This window comes from Chlorocebus sabaeus, chromosome 1 (assembly GCF_047675955.1).
Source record: "Chlorocebus sabaeus isolate Y175 chromosome 1, mChlSab1.0.hap1, whole genome shotgun sequence".
NCBI lineage: Eukaryota > Metazoa > Chordata > Mammalia > Primates > Cercopithecidae > Chlorocebus > Chlorocebus sabaeus.
The window spans coordinates 52992880-53008453 of record NC_132904.1 but is presented as its reverse complement, the minus strand read 5'-3'; the positions used below and the strand labels follow the sequence as shown (position 1 = coordinate 53008453).

Genomic DNA, 15574 nt, shown 5'->3' with positions numbered 1-15574 from the left:
GGAATAACAAAGATTTTTATACCACTAATATGGAAAATAACTCAGTTATTTTAAATGTTTATTTCATCTTTGTCTTAGCCTTTTTACATTTTACAAATGTTTTGTAATTCTGCACACAGAAGGACACGTATAAAACTTATATAAGTATATGGTTTTTTTTTGGTAACGGGATTACAATAAAAAAAAGTTTGGAGAACACAAGTGCAGGCAGTTAATGCTGTGGGTGTTAGGAACATGACAAGATTATATTATCTCAGCACGCTGTAAGATCACTGCATCCATAAAAGTCTTCATGAAGGAGCCCCGCTGAGTCTCCATAATGGAAGTAGGATTTGGAAAAATGACTACAGCAAACTTTGTTTAGTGTAACCCAAAGCACCATGCTTACTGCTAGAGAAGATTAAAGTTCTCCAAAAACGTTAACGGAGATCACAGGTTGAAGCATACGCAGCTCTACTCTTGGAGGCTAGCGGAGTCTTAGACTTGGCCCTGATGGAGAAGGAAGTTCTGTGGAAGGGGGCAGGGGAGCGCCTCTCCAATGTAGTTGCGGGGGGCGGGCGGTGAGGACACCGCTTCATAAGGGAAGGGGTGGCTGCCTCCCCCAGCAGGGGGTGGCCCCTGAGGTCCCTCCAGCTGGGGGCCGTTGAGAAGGAGGGTGGGGAGAGGGGAAAAGAACGTCAGGAGAGTGAACGGGAGCAAATAAAACGCTGTTCATTCCGACTGGAAGGGCCAGAGCCGTGTCTAAGCGCGGGGGCCGGGAGGTGACCCGCGGTGGTGTCTCTACCAGGACGAGGCCTGGGGTGTCTGAAGAGGGGATGACGTCCAGGCGCTTTGCTAACGGGAAGCCAGAAGGGTATGAGTTGCTAGGGTCAGAGAAGGAACTTTTGGCTGGTCTTTCCCTGCTGGGCAGAGTCGGAAGAGCCCCAGAAGGCAGGGAGGACAGTGGGCCTGATCCTTCCCCGGCCGGCAGAGGGAGTCCCGAGATGGAACGTCCAGCTCTCCTCTAACGAAAAGCGTTTGCATGGCTGTCTTGCCAATTCTGTACTTCCCGGGGCTGAGGAAGAGCCGAGGTGACTAAAAGCGAGCGACAAGTGCCAGCCACCTCGGGCGCCAGGTGCCGGGCTTGGAGCCCGACGGGCCGAATTCTCGCGAGAGCGGCCGCCGCCATTTTTCCATTGATTGCAGCGGGCTGGGGGAGGGGCCGACGACGAAGGCGGCGGTGGTAGCGGCGGCGGCGGCGGCGGCGGCGGAGCCCTGGGTCGGTGTCTGCGCGCTGGTGTCTGAGGCCCAGGGTGAGGCCTCCGCGATTGCTGGAGCGCAGGCGGCGGAGAGGATGACTGCCGTTGCCATTCTCTCTTGAGCTAGCAAGCCGCCGCCACCCTCCAGCCTCCCCCGGCAGGGCGGAGAGAAGCGGCCGGAGTCAGCGATGGTGCCCGGCGAGGAGAACCAACTGGTCCCGAAAGAGGTGAGGGGCCCCACAGGAGGTTAGGCCTGAGGCCTGCGGCCGCTCCCGGCAACACAGGCCCGGGCCGGGGTTCGGCTGCGGGCCCGGCCGGGGTGCAGGCTCTGCCGTGGGGGAAGGAGGAGGCGTGAGGCAGTCGGGGGTGGACGGTGGGTGCGGCGAGCAGTTGGGAGACCCGCTGGCTCTAGGGGTCGGGGAGCGGACCTCCCGCCTCGGGTTTTATGGGCTGGACGAATAAAGGAGCGGACGGGAAGGAATCAGGTTCTACTTTAGGGGAGAAGGTGGCCTTTTAAGTTCTTGTTTAACGTGTCGAGCCTAGAGAGATCATTTCAAAGAAAACATTCTGGAACAGTTGCCTATGGGCACAGCAGGGTGACGGTGCGGCTTCAGGGTTTGACAGTGGCAGCGTATAGCTTTCAGCGCTTGTGAAATCTACACCCAAGTGAGATCTGTGGGAGGGCAGACTTAACTGTTACGACTTTTTTTTCAACTCCTGTTACTTGGTAGTACTATTGGCCTGCTTAAATGAGGCCTACTGAAGATCGTGGAAAAGTAGTACATGGGACATTAATGTAAAGGAAGGAGATAGGAGAACATTACCATATGGAGAGCTGAACTCTTTTTTTCTTTTTGAGGTTGGGTTGTGTATGCCAATTTGAGTGACTTAAGTGATACGAGAAGCCTTGACTAGTTGGGTTCTCTTGAATAGTAGTAGAAGATTAAGGGTAGAATCCAGCACTGGCCAGCGAATTTCAACATATTAATAGTATCTCTGTTGGCTTTATAAATATCTTCGGCGTATTCAAACGTGTATTTTTAACTGGCTGATCATCAGGCTAATGCTTTGGATTTTTATTTCTCATATACCTTAAATAGAGACAAGTGTTGGATTGAAATTAGCTATGTGGAATCTTGAAATTTATGAGTGATCATTACAGATTCTTAAATTTTTTTGTGCCTGTTTTACTTGTTTTGTAGCAATTCTTTGCTACTTAAGCAAGCACTGACACCATGCAAAGGTGATATTATTGGAGTTATGTACCTGTATGATACAAGTATTTTCCCAGCTTTGTCAGATGGACAGTGATAGTTGTTTTGCAAGGACGATTTTTGTAAAAGGCAGAGAGTTATGTGTCAGTGTGTGTTCATCAAGCGTCACCAACTCTTTGCAAAGCAGATAAGCAGATGAGTTAATCAGAATTCTTGCCTTGGGAACTTTCTGAGCTACTAAGAAAGGGAACACTAGTGTTTGTTGAACTCCAATTCGGGACTAGGTACTTTACCACATAAGTAATTATGCAAGGAAGGAAGTGATAGGTGCTGTAAGAAAGGTGTAAATATGTGTTTCGTTTTAGAGCTTCATATTGCTGGTTTTCATTTTTATAAAAATATTCTTTCTCAATTTTTTTGACTGTTAGAAAAATATCGTATAGGTGGAACTCTGCTTTAAGAAAACTCAACATTAGATTTATTTCCCTATTAACTTGATTTATAGAAAACATGATATAATAATAGATACTGAGCTTTGCAGAAACATCTGTTGTGTAAAAAGTGATAGCAGCAATGAAAGTTTAAAGATTAAATGCCTGTCCTTTAAGATTAAATCCCTTCCCTGAGGCTTTACATTCATCACAACTTTCTTTCCCCCCCTTTCTACTTTTTATGGACCGTATGCCTTTATTGTCTGTTCCTTAGTCTCTTTAGTCTTCTTTTTCCCTGGTTCCTTTCATGATTCCTGGAAGCAGAATCTGTGGTTCTTACCTTTTATAGCTAGCCAACTAGCTTTTTCTTCTTTGATGGCCACACTCATTCTTTGTTAAAGTGATTGCCTCCACTCCCATGTTTGCTTCTGGATTACTGGAAACTTTCTGAAAGTCACCAGTTATCTCTTAAATGACCAAAATCTTTGGCTTTTTTTTTTTTTTCTTGCCTCTTCTGCTCTTTGAATTCTCTGCAGGATTTGATAGTTTTTTAAAAACCAATTTCTTTATTTTAGTGATACTCCACTTTTCTAGTCATTTTCCCACCTGTTTGTCCTATCTGCCCACTCATTTAGTCAAGGCCTTTGTCATCTTTTTTGTATTCTTAATTAGCACTTTTGTGTGATCCTTGAAGCTCCCGGACAGGTCCTTTTAAGTAGTAGTAGAATCATACAGTGCTAGAGCTAAGAGAAAGCATAATCATCATCTAAGTTACCCCTCCACTTTACGGTTGAGGGAATTAGGCCCAGAAGATTGAAAGTGACTTGTTCAGGGTCAAATAATGAGTAAATGGCAGACCTAGTGCTAGAACTCACGTCCTCTGCTACTATTCCCTTGATTATACTCTATTTTACAGAGCCCTCCATGTAATTTAGAGGCTCTGTAAGAATAGTTTGTAACTCTAAGTACATATACCATGTGAAAATAAATGGCAAATTAAAAAATTCGTTGCATTTATTTTAATGACTTATCAATCTAAAGTTTTTTTTTTTTTTTTTTTTTTGAGGACCTTTGTATAGGGAACCTCTGACCCCTACTAGATTTAGATTTTGGTTAGATGTGGGCATGTGTGCATGCATGTGTTGATGTGTATAGTTGTTCGGTGAATAATATATTTTGGTCCCTGAAACTCAAGGACAAATGTACCTTTAGAGGACTCTTGAAGAAGACAGCTTAGTGTAGTACAGGCATTGGCAAACCACGGCCAGTGGTCGAGATCAGTTCATAGCCTGTTTTTGTATGGCCCGTGAGTTAAGAATGAGTTTTACATTTTCAAATTGTTGAAGAAAAAAAGTCAAAAGAATTATAATAGCCTGTGACACATGAAAATAATATGCAATTCAAATTTTAGTCTTGGTACAGCTATGCTGTTTATTTAGTATTTTTGTATTGCTACGACAGCAGAGATGAGTAGTTGCTACAGAGACTCTATGCAGGATAAATATGAAATTACTTAGGTTGGTATTCAAGGCCCAGTACAATTGATTCTGGCCACAACCTGTCCTTCCAGCTTATCTCTTCTCCCATGAAACAGGTTTTTAATGTAGTCAAACAGGTTTCTCTCTAACTTGCATTTCACTTCTATTTGTGCTGTCCCCTCCTTCCTGTTCTAAACTTTCATACACATTTTTCCATAAGTACCTCATATCTCAGTTATTCTAAATAGCCTTTTCTGACCATTTTAACCTTAGAGATTTCTCACTCTTAGAAGACCTATATGTGGGAATAGAATTCATTTGGCAATTACAAGATGGTGCTTGGCGACATCTATTATGATCTGAAACTGTAATCTACATTTTATATATTATTTGTTGTGAATTCCTTGACAACAAAGACTGTGTGTGTTTCTCTTTCTTTGTTTTTCATTTTTGTAGGTTTGTATTATAGGTTTAAGACAGCGTCTTTCCTGGAGCAGATATTCAGTAAATATTCGTTGGTGTGGTGACAGGGTTGTAAGCAAATTTAGCATTCTAACCAATTATCCTGTCCTTGGAGGTTTTCCACAGCATCATTGGCAAGCTGTTTTCCAACTTTTGCTTTAATACATACTTTCATGACTAATCTTTGATAACATCTTTGTCTTAGAAGAGATGTTATTTTTAAGTTTTTGAGTTGAGAGAAGTCTAGATCTCTATAGCTGCCATCTCTTGATAGTTGCCTTACAGAAATGTTAAAGCATTTCCCATTGGATAGTTTTTCTCATCATTGAAGATGGAAGAGGGCAGCACGAGAACTAACCTCTTCTGTTCTGAGCATCCTCAGTTCTTTAACTGTTTCTTAGTTCCTCTCTTTTGGACATAATCCAGGGTTTTTGGTATTCCTCCTAAATTATTGTACCCAGAAAGAGCAAAGAGAGTGGTATCTTCATTGTGGTGAAGAACAAAGCTTTTCACCTGTTTCATTCTGCTGTATGTCTTTGAATTGTAGTATATTGATTTTGGCTTTGAGGTCTCTCTTTTTTTTTTTTTTTGGTCTCTTTTAATATCATCCCAATTTTAATTATTATTTGGTTGCTATTTTGTTACTCTGTCTTCTTATAAGGATGTGTGTCGTTAATATTCATTGAGTACTCACTGTGCATCTTACTGTATTCTGCCAAATAGGAAAAACTGAGAATAGAAAAATTTGTTCTCTCAAGTATCTTATAGAATAATCAAGGATAAGGTACACATTTACTGATGCCTTAAAAATAATACTTAAACTGCAGTACTTAAAGTAGTGCTCATGGACTCTAAATCCAGAGAAAATGGAAAAAATGAAGGAAAAAGAGTAGAAATGTAAATTCTTTATCTCTGTATTTTTTTCTCCTGTCTTTCATGCAATCACTACTTCTGTCTGGAACTGGTTTTGGCATCTAATGATGATGATGATAGTAATAACCAGTATTTATTGAGCATTTATTTATATACCAGATACTGTTGGTTGTGCTTTGTATTAACTCATTTGAGCTTCACAGCAACCTCAGAGTACATATATAAGACATATTGATAGCAAAAACAACTTGTTTTTATTTCTATTGTCTGACTTCTTATAAAATCCATTCATCAGTATTTTTTATAGAACATATCAAATGCATGTTCTTTTAATTTTATTTTTCCTGATTAAATTACCTGAGGAAATATGCTGCAATTGTCCTTCTTGATTTTAGTGATTCTTTTAAAATGAGCCTTTTTCTTAAATTTCAGATGTTGACTCTCTCTTACCAGTAAGAGACAAGTTTGTCAAGTTATACCTGCCAGGGTTGTAAACAAATTGGAGTGTTTAATAAAAATCATTATTTTAGATATCATTGGAAATGCTCATTTAATGAATGAAAGCAAAGCTGAATGCAGAGTTGTATATGATTCTAATTTTGTCGAGGAAAAAATGAACAATTTAGGGTTATATGCATTGAAAGATTAGAAGGAATACACTAATATTAAGAGTTGCTATTTCTGGATGTCTGGATTATTGGGATATATATTTAGACTTTCATATTTAAAAATGAGCATGTACATTATTTTCAAAAACAAATTAAGATGATCTGATTGTAGTTTCGGGGGTATTTACATAGTGTTGTTAATTTTTTGTGCTCACAGTTTTCCTATTTCCCCTCTCCTCTTACTCTGTATATTTGCCTTGAGTAATCGGATCCACTTGTATAACTTCAACCTTTGATTGTGCTTTACACATTTATATCTCCAGCCCTGAGCCCTTCTAGATTCAGATTTCCACTTGCATACTGGATATCTCTACTTGGTTGTACTCTAGGACCCACAAATTAAATATAGGTAATATCAAGCTTATTTCTCCTTCCCTTCTTGCAACCCAATTCTTGGTGTTCTCCTGTTTCAGTTAGTGTTATCGCCATCTATTTATATGCTTAAGTTAGAACCGTTTTTGACTCCTCTCTTTTCCTTTTTCTCACATGTAGTTCACCACTTAGAAAATATCTCTGTGGGCCAGGCGCGTGGCTCAAGCCTCTAATCCCAGCACTTTGGGAGGCCGAGACGGGCGGATCACGAGGTCAGGAGATCGAGACCATCCTGGGTAACACGGTGAAACCCCGTCTCTACTAAAAAATTAAAAAAAAAAACTAGCCAGGCGAGGTGGCAGGCGCCTGTAGTCCCAGCTACTAGGGAGGCTAAGGCAGGAGAATGGCATAAACCCGGGATGCCGAGCTTGCAGTGAGCCGAGATTGCGCCGCTGCACTGCAGCCTGGGGGACAGAGTGAGACTCCGTCTCAACACACACACACACAAAAAAGAAAATATTTCTGTGTCCTTATCTTTCTATCCATGGCTCTGCCTTTGTCTGATTATTGTATTTTCTCCAATGTAACCTTTCTAATTGGTCACTCTGCTTCCAAGGCCTTTCCTTTCCTAACCATCTTCCCCACAGCTGCCAGGGTTACTTACCAAAACAGATGAGATTAAGATTTACCTGTTTTAAAGTTTATAATTATTACCCTCTGATTGCAATTTGAATGATAGGTACTATTTGTAAACAGTATGTGCTAGACACTCTGCTAACCAGTTTACATATATTATCTCATTTGATAGTATGATAGTATTAGCTATTATTCTTCATTATCCATTTTACACATGAAGAAACTAGGCTTAAAGATATTAAGTAACTTGCTCAAAGTTACATAGCTGTTTCTAAATCAAGGTACCTGATTCTAAATCAAGGTAGCTTTAACCAGTGGGAAAGTCCTTGATAATATGGACTCAGTTGATTTTTTAAATCTATTTTTATCAAAGTTATATTTAATACATGCACGTATTTATAAGAGTTAAATAGCTCTGCAGAACTACAATCACTTGTCACTTAATGACGAGGATCTGTTCTGAGAAATGCATCATTAGACATCATCTGAACATGATACAATGTGCTAGCATAAACCTAGATGCTTTAGCCTACTACACACCTCGGTTATATGGCGTAGCCTATTGCTCCTAGGCTACAGACCTGTACAGCATGTTACTGTATGGAACACTGTAGGCAGTTGTAATACATCATAAGTCTTTGTGTGTTGAAACATACAGAAGGTACAGTAAAAATATGGTATTTATAATCTTATGGGACCACTGTCATATTTGTGATTCACTGTTGACCAAAATGTCTTGATATGGCACATGACTGTATTTACAAAAACAGTAGGTCTCTGCAAATTTCCCATCATTTCAGGCTTTTGATACTTACTTCCATATTTGAAATGAGCGTTTTTTTGTTGTTGTTGTTATTGTTTTGAGACGGAGTCTTGCTCTGTCACCCAGGCTGGAGTGCAGTGGCATCACACCAGCTCGTTGCAACCTCTGCCTCTCAGGTTCAAATGATTCTCCTACCTCATTCTCCCGAGTAGCTGGGACTACAGGCACGCGCTACCACACCTGGCTATTTTTTTTATTTTTAGTAGAGACGGTGTTTCACAGTGTTAGCTAGGATGGTCTTGATCTCTTGACCTTGTGGTCCACCCGCCTCGGCCTCTCAAAGTGCTGGGATTACAGGTGTGAGCCACCATGCGCAGCCGAAACTAGCGTTTTTATAGTGTTACTTCTTGATTTTTCAGTTTAAGGTATTTTTCAGTCTAAGTAAAAATGAGGGTTTACCACTATCCCCAACAACACACAAACACACTTTTTAACCCTGCCCAGTACTCCCAATATTGTCATACTGCAAGTTGTTTGGATACATCAATATTTCGTAGAGATGGGGTCTCACTATTATTGCACAAGCTGGTCTTGAACTCCTGGACTTAATCCTCCTGCCTCAGCCTCCCAAAGTCCTAGGGCTACAGGTGTGAGCCACCATGCTCGGCCTGGATACATCAGTATTTCGAAGTTTATAATGACTCCATTTTCACCACGTTAGCCAGGCCAGAGTTAGTAATTTTTAACAATTTTGCTTTGCTTAGTTTTCTGTATACTTATTAAATTAGCCAAGTGGTTATCAGCTGGGGCCCATTTTCACGCCAGGGGACATTTGACAATGTTGGGGGAGTGCAGGAGAGTGTGGGCTTGTGCTACTGACATCTAGTGGGTAGAAGCCAGGTATGCTGCCAAGTATTCTTACGCACTGCACAGGACAGCCTCCTGTAACCAAGAATTACAAGGCCCGCAATGTCAATAGAGCTGTTGTTGAGAAACCCTGATTTAGTCCAAACTATCTCTCAAGTGTATGATGGCTTATCTTCAAACCTACCAATTTTGACTTCATAAGAAGCTCTTTCCCAGGCCCTCTGACCTGCTCCAGTTTGAACTCATTAAAGCTAGAACTTTTGTGCAGCTGTTGTCTTGTACTTGCTTTACTGTCATCTTAATGATTCTCTCAGTTCTGTCTTGTTTTGGAGCCGCTGTTTCTGTATCTGGTATCTTTGGCTGTCTTTGTTTACGTTCTCATTTTGAAGGGCCACTTTAAATTGTTTTCTGGATGGGATAGAATTTTTTCAAGACTCTACGTGTCTGTAAATGTTTTTTCTCCCCTCTTGTTTTATGGATAGTTTGACTGGGCAGAGAACTCTGAGTCAGAAATAATTTTTTCTCAGAATTTCGAAGGCATTGCTCTACTGTCTTCTATTTTTCTGTGTTGATGTTGAGATCAGATGCTTAGAAGATCCTTTTCAACTATTTTGAAACTTTCTTTTTTTCTCTTTGCAAGCTAGAGAGAGAATCTTTGTCCCCAGAGTTCTGAAATTCTTGTATTATGTAGTTAGATATGTGTGTTTTTAAAATTCCTTCTGCTACTCCTGTTCAATCTGGAATTTATCTCATAAATTCTATAAATTTTCCTTTATTTCTTTGATTTCCTCTTCTTTATGTTATCTCTCCTCTCTCTTTTGAATTCCTATTGTTAGATGTTGGGCCTACTGATGGGTTTCTCTAATTTTCTTGTCTATTTTCATTATGTTTTTTTCTTTGCTTTCTGGGAGATTTTTCTCAACTTTGTCTTCCAGTTCTTCTACTAGGTCCTTATTTCTGCTATCATATTTATAGTTTCCATTCCTTTTTTTGAAAAAAAAATCCTATATTTGTTTTATGGATGCAGCGTCTTATCTCTCTTAGGAAATATTGCTAGTTTTTTTTTTTTTTTTGTCTGCGTATTCTTTTTCTTCCAAATTTCCTTTTTCTGTTTGTTTACTTTGGTCTTCATCTTTCATATTTGTTGCTTTTCTTAGGTGTCTCATGATCCTTGGAAGTCTGTGCTTATTTAAGAGAGAGGTCCTAGGCTGAATGGAAGCTCTGCTTTTGTGTGATTATGGTTTTCTCTGCAGAATGGTAAATCTGGATGATTTCCTTGCAGACTCCCAGTCTTAGTCCATTTGGACTGCAAAAACAAAATATCATAAACTGGGTGGCTTGTAATCCACAGAAATTTATTTTTCACAGTTTCTGTGAATGAGGCTGGGAAGTCCAAGATAAAGGTGCCAGCAGATTTGGTGTCTAGTGAAGGCCTGGTTTCTGGTTCACAGAGTAGCACCGTCTCGCTGTGTCCTCACATGGTGAAAGGAGACAAGGAAGCTCTCTGGAGCCTCTTTTACAAGGGTGCTAATCTCATTTATGAGGGCCCTGCCCTCTTGATCCAGTCACCATCCAAAGATCCCACTTCCTAATATCATCATATTGGTAAGTAGGGTTCAACATGTGAATTTTGGGGTGAAGAGACATAGGCATTTAGACCAGGGCACCCAGTGACACATCTTTTCTCTTGTGCTGGATTGTTTTCCCAGACAAAATTTCTCATCTTTTGCCAGGAGAGAATAAGCTTGAGAGCTGAGTAGGAAAAGGGGACATGGGTCTCATCTTTAAGCATGCAGATTAACCTAATTCCCCAGTTTTCATTATGGCACCCTTCAAATTCAATTGAGCACGTTGTCCTCTAGTCTAGATATGTCCTGTTACATGCTCTCCAGGGATTGTTTAGTCTTTTATCAGAAGGGGCTGAAGAGTAGAAGAGGAGGTCTGAGGGTTTTCACTGCTTCTTAGATTTCAGTCAGTTCTAGTTTGGACTCCACTCTCACTCCCAGAGTGTCTGAAACTTCCAGTTCCTGAGCCCCTTAGTTTATTTTTTATTTGTTTGCTTTAATGTATTTTACACAAGAATTGCAGAAAGAGTACAAAGTTTCCATATACTCTTCACCCAGCTTCTTTTTATCTTAACATCTTATATAACCATAGAACGATGATCAGAAGTAAGAAATTAACCTTAGTATAATACTATTAACTACACTGCAGAATTTATTCAGATTTTACCAATTTTCCCACTCAGTTTTTGTTTGTTTCAAGATCCAAATTTAGGATACCACATGGCATTTACTTATATCTCCTAGTTTCCTTTTATCTGTGATAATTTTTCAGTCTTCATTTTCAAGATCTTGACACTTTTGAAGAATACTGGTCAGTTATTTCGTAGAATGGCTCTCAATTTGGGTTTGTGGATGTTCTCTCAGGAATCGATTGAGGTTATGAATTGAAAAGAAGGATTATCACAGACGGGATGTGTTCCTTTCAGTGCATTATGTTGTTTAGGATACCACATGGCATTTACTTATATCTCCTAGTTTCCTTTTATCTGTGATAATTTTTCAGTCTTCATTTTCAAGATCTTGACACTTTTGAAGAATACTGGTCAGTTATTTCATAGAATGGCTCTCAATTTGGGTTTGTGGATGTTCTCTCAGGAAGAGATTAAGGTTATGAATTGAAAAGAAGGATTATCACAGACGGGATGTGTTCCTTTCAGTGCATTATGTTGCAGGGACGTGGGCATGATGCCGATATGTATTACTGATGATGTTACCCGTGATCACTTACTTGGGTAAGAGGGTGTCTGCTAGGTTTCTCCACTGTGAATTTACTATTTTCCCCTGTAATAATTATTAAATACTTTGATTTAAAGTTATTCAACCAGGCAGGTCAAACTTTAAAAATAAAATAGCTTTTAAAAATCAAATTCTTTGAGACCATGCAGATATCCTGTTTCCCCCTAAATTTCTGCCCACTAATTTTATCATCTATCTGTGATCTTGTCTGCAGCAATTATTAGTGAGGCTTAATAATAGTGATTTTCTATTTCTCTCATTATTTCTCCATTTATTAATTGAAATTCTTCTGCGAGGAGAATTTGTCCCTCCCCTCCATTTATTTACTTATTTATTTATATCAGTGTAGACTTATGGATATTTATTTTATTCTTTGGATTATAATCCAGTTTTCTGTCATTTATTTTGTTGATCAAGCTGTTCCAATTTTGGCCAGGGGGCACTTTTTCTGGTGGGCTTCTGTGTTCATCTTTGCTTTTTGAGCACTCACTTCCTTACTTTCCAACACCACATAATGCTTCAGCCCATCTTATGTTTTCCTTGCCCCAACACTACTCCAAGGAGTTTAGAGGTCTTTTGATGTACTAAATGTCAATGTGATATAAACTAGGTGTCTTTGGCTTTCCTCTAGGCTAATGTGGAATTCAGCCTTCCTAGGTGTAATTGTCATTGCCACTTATTCTGTTTTCTAGCTTTTAAAATTATGTTTCTGTTTCTTTGGGGTTAATAGTCTTTCAAAAATTTATTTACTGGGAAGCATCAGAACTAAATCCTTATATTCAATCTGTCCTTTTTAACCAGAGATTCTTAATGTTTTTGTCTCATGCCCCAAGCCAGTTTTGTACAAACCACATTCCACTACATTAGTTACTGTTCCCTAGATGTGCTGTTACATGTTCATGTATCACTTCTGTACCCTTGCCCTGAGTGAATACTATGAAGTATTTCTTTTTGTCCTCCAGTTTTTAAGGAGTTTTAAGTGGGTGGACTTTGATTTTACATGAAAACAACTATTTGAGTAATTAGGATTCTTGCCTATCTTCTATTTTCTCTTTTTTGGATTAGTCATGTAAATTTTTTGTCTCTTAGTGCCCAGATACTGTAATTTTTTTGCCAAATGGAAAGGAGGAGTTCCTGCATCTCAAGAATAGTAGGGTATGGTGATAGCCCAAGTTAGAAAGAAAAGATTGTATCAAAAACAGGGGTTGCAAAAAACATAGCGTTAAATATATATTTAAATACCTATTGTGAATTAAAGTTGCAAAAGACATCTACTTTTGGAACAAATTCCTTGGTGTTAAGGACCTTCTTCAGTTCAGGCAGCATGCTTAGGTGGCATGATATGCAGAGGCATATTCTGTTACGAGGTTTATGACACAGATTTTCAAATCTAACATACAGACATTCTCCATTGTGACAAAGTATTTGGCAAAATGATTGTGCTTGGCAATGATGGCAGATGACTGACAAAAAACGATGTGATCTTTCACATCAACATTCTTAAAGAATATGTTTTTTCCTGAGCCTGGTTTTTACTGGTATAGTGTAAGAAGGGACGGATGTAGTTGTAGTGTGAGTAAATAGATGTGTCCTCTGTACCTTACTGCATACTTCCATTTACTTTGTCCTTAGGTGTGGAAGTAATAATTGCCCTCTTCTTTCATTTAATGAAACTAAACTGAAACATGCATACATAAAGTGTCCATGTATATGAATGTTTTAATTTATGCAAAACTGTTACTGATATAACCTGCTGTTGAGAGATTACAGTTTTTGTAAAAATTACTGAGCTATGTCTCAAGTTTTGATGTTCTTTAAAACATGCTCTTAAAATCCTATCCAACCAGCAAAATCCAGCCTGAAAATTCTCCTCTTTCAACCTGATTGCATATTCTTAACTCTAAAATCGTACAGCACCTTTGGCATTTGAAAAATTCTGCGTCTTTATTATAAGTTATTTGTTATTTCAGTTAATACCTTCTATTAGATTGGAGGTTCCTCAGAGTCAGGACACTACAGCTGGAATCCCTAGGTTCAAATACCAGCTGTCTGACATTGGACAAATTCCTTAACTTGTCAGTACCTTAGTTAATTAAGGATAATTCTAACTACCTCCTAGCATTGGTGGGAAGATTAAGTGAGTTAATACATGTAATGTGTCATGCACACAATAAGCTATCAATAGATGTTAGGTATTACCACCTTCTGTTACTACCATCATTTCTATTAGTACCTTCATTTCTATATCCTCCCCCAGGGGCCATCACAATGTGCTGTACGTTGTTGTTATTCAACAAATATTTGTGGATTAAATGAAAATGAAATTATATTTTAGTTATGCAAGTCATTTGAAGTTATAGTTCTGATTACAGCCTGTCAGCTACATATCTTAATGTCTATAGAACTAATCCTAAATTATTGTTAGATTTGACAGGTTCTCTTATATGATCAAGTAAGACCTACTGTTACAGCTTTGAAAATTGGAACACATAACAAAGTGAAAGTATTAAAAGTAAAAGAAATTTTGAGTTAAGCTAATGAGCTTCTGAGAAAAATTAGTTTGGTTTATATAGGTGGTTGTCAAAATAATTCGCTAGATTAACACATTTCTTGTTTAGTAGGATTCAGTGCGAAATTTTAAAGCAGGATCCATATTAAGACAAAGTTTCTGAGAGAACTTGATGTGTTTGATAATTCTGATTTTCTGTAGCTCTGGTGTAGAACTAGTTGACATGGATAGAAGAGACTGTCCCTGTCAGTGGTACTATGATGATGCTTTAGATTTGATGCTGTGTAGTGGACTGCTTCTATACGAATAATTTTCAAATATTAGTGTAATATGCTTATATTAAATAAAGTGGCTTTCTAGTAGAGAAAAATTAAAGAAAGGCTAAGTGACATAATTCAGAAAAAGGTCTAGAACTTAAATCTTTCTATATAAAGACGTGAATCTGATACCTTTGGTAAGATTATAGGTTTAACTTCAGGAAAATAATGAACCTCATTTGCAAACTCTGTGAAAATTTTTAGTACAACCAAAGCATTCTACTTTACTACAAATAACGTTCTTGTTTTAAATACTTATTTGTATTTAATAATGAATACATTTTCATTATTTTTAGTGTAGATTTCCATGGCTCCTGATTTTATAGAATTCATTCAGTTAAACATTGAGTTAGTAGCTAACAAGAACTACTACAGAGATATTCAAAGATGAATAAGGAATCTGGCCTAGTTCTAGATCCTAGTCTAGGCTAATGGAAGAGACAAACAGGTGACCAGACAAATATATAATGTGGAAATAAAGTGGGACCATAGAGTGGGGAGCAGCTGGCTTTCTCTAGGGGATTCTGTGAGAAAGTAATCACAAAGGCTGACTTCATTATTATGTAGAGAAGGAGGAATAGTGTTCGAAACAAGAAAGTTTGTAGTGCATTTTAGGAAGTGGCAAAAAATTTAGTGTAGACGCATGGGACGCCTGGTTCTGGCAGGTTGTGTCTAAAAATTCCAAAGGCTTTGTGTGCCCAGAGTTTATATTTTTATTGTGTAGACATTAGGGGGCAAAACACATTTTTTCCCCCAGAAAAAGTCAACAGATTTGTTTACAATGATTATAAAATTTAGTTGCTGAAACTTGTTCATGTAAACATTTTTTACTTGCTTGAATGTTTTTTGTCCCCAACATTAATACCAAAAATTTGCATACAAATCAAAGTGGGGGAAAAACTTGCCTTATTCTCTCATCCATTTTTTTCCCCATTTGCAATCTCATTCCCCATTTGCAATCTCATAATTAGGTACTTTTTTGTTTTTTAAGAATAAATATTTCCT

The 15574-nt window shown here is 38.6% G+C and overlaps 1 protein-coding gene across 4 annotated transcripts in view; it reads left to right on the top strand.

Annotated features, from left to right (window-relative positions):
* Positions 1-1215: 1215 nt before the first annotated feature.
* USP47 (ubiquitin specific peptidase 47) overlaps positions 1216-15574 on the top strand; it is a 117995-nt gene continuing 103636 nt past the window's right edge. Inside the window, exon 1 of one of the 4 annotated variants that reach the window (XM_008006650.3) lies at positions 1216-1465. In XM_008006650.3, coding sequence (XP_008004841.1) covers positions 1427-1465 — 39 coding nt within the window. In that variant the 5' untranslated portion in view covers positions 1216-1426. The remainder of the gene's footprint in view (positions 1466-15574) is intronic. The other 3 variants (XM_037999713.2, XM_008006661.3, XM_008006648.3) reach the window with 3 other exon arrangements.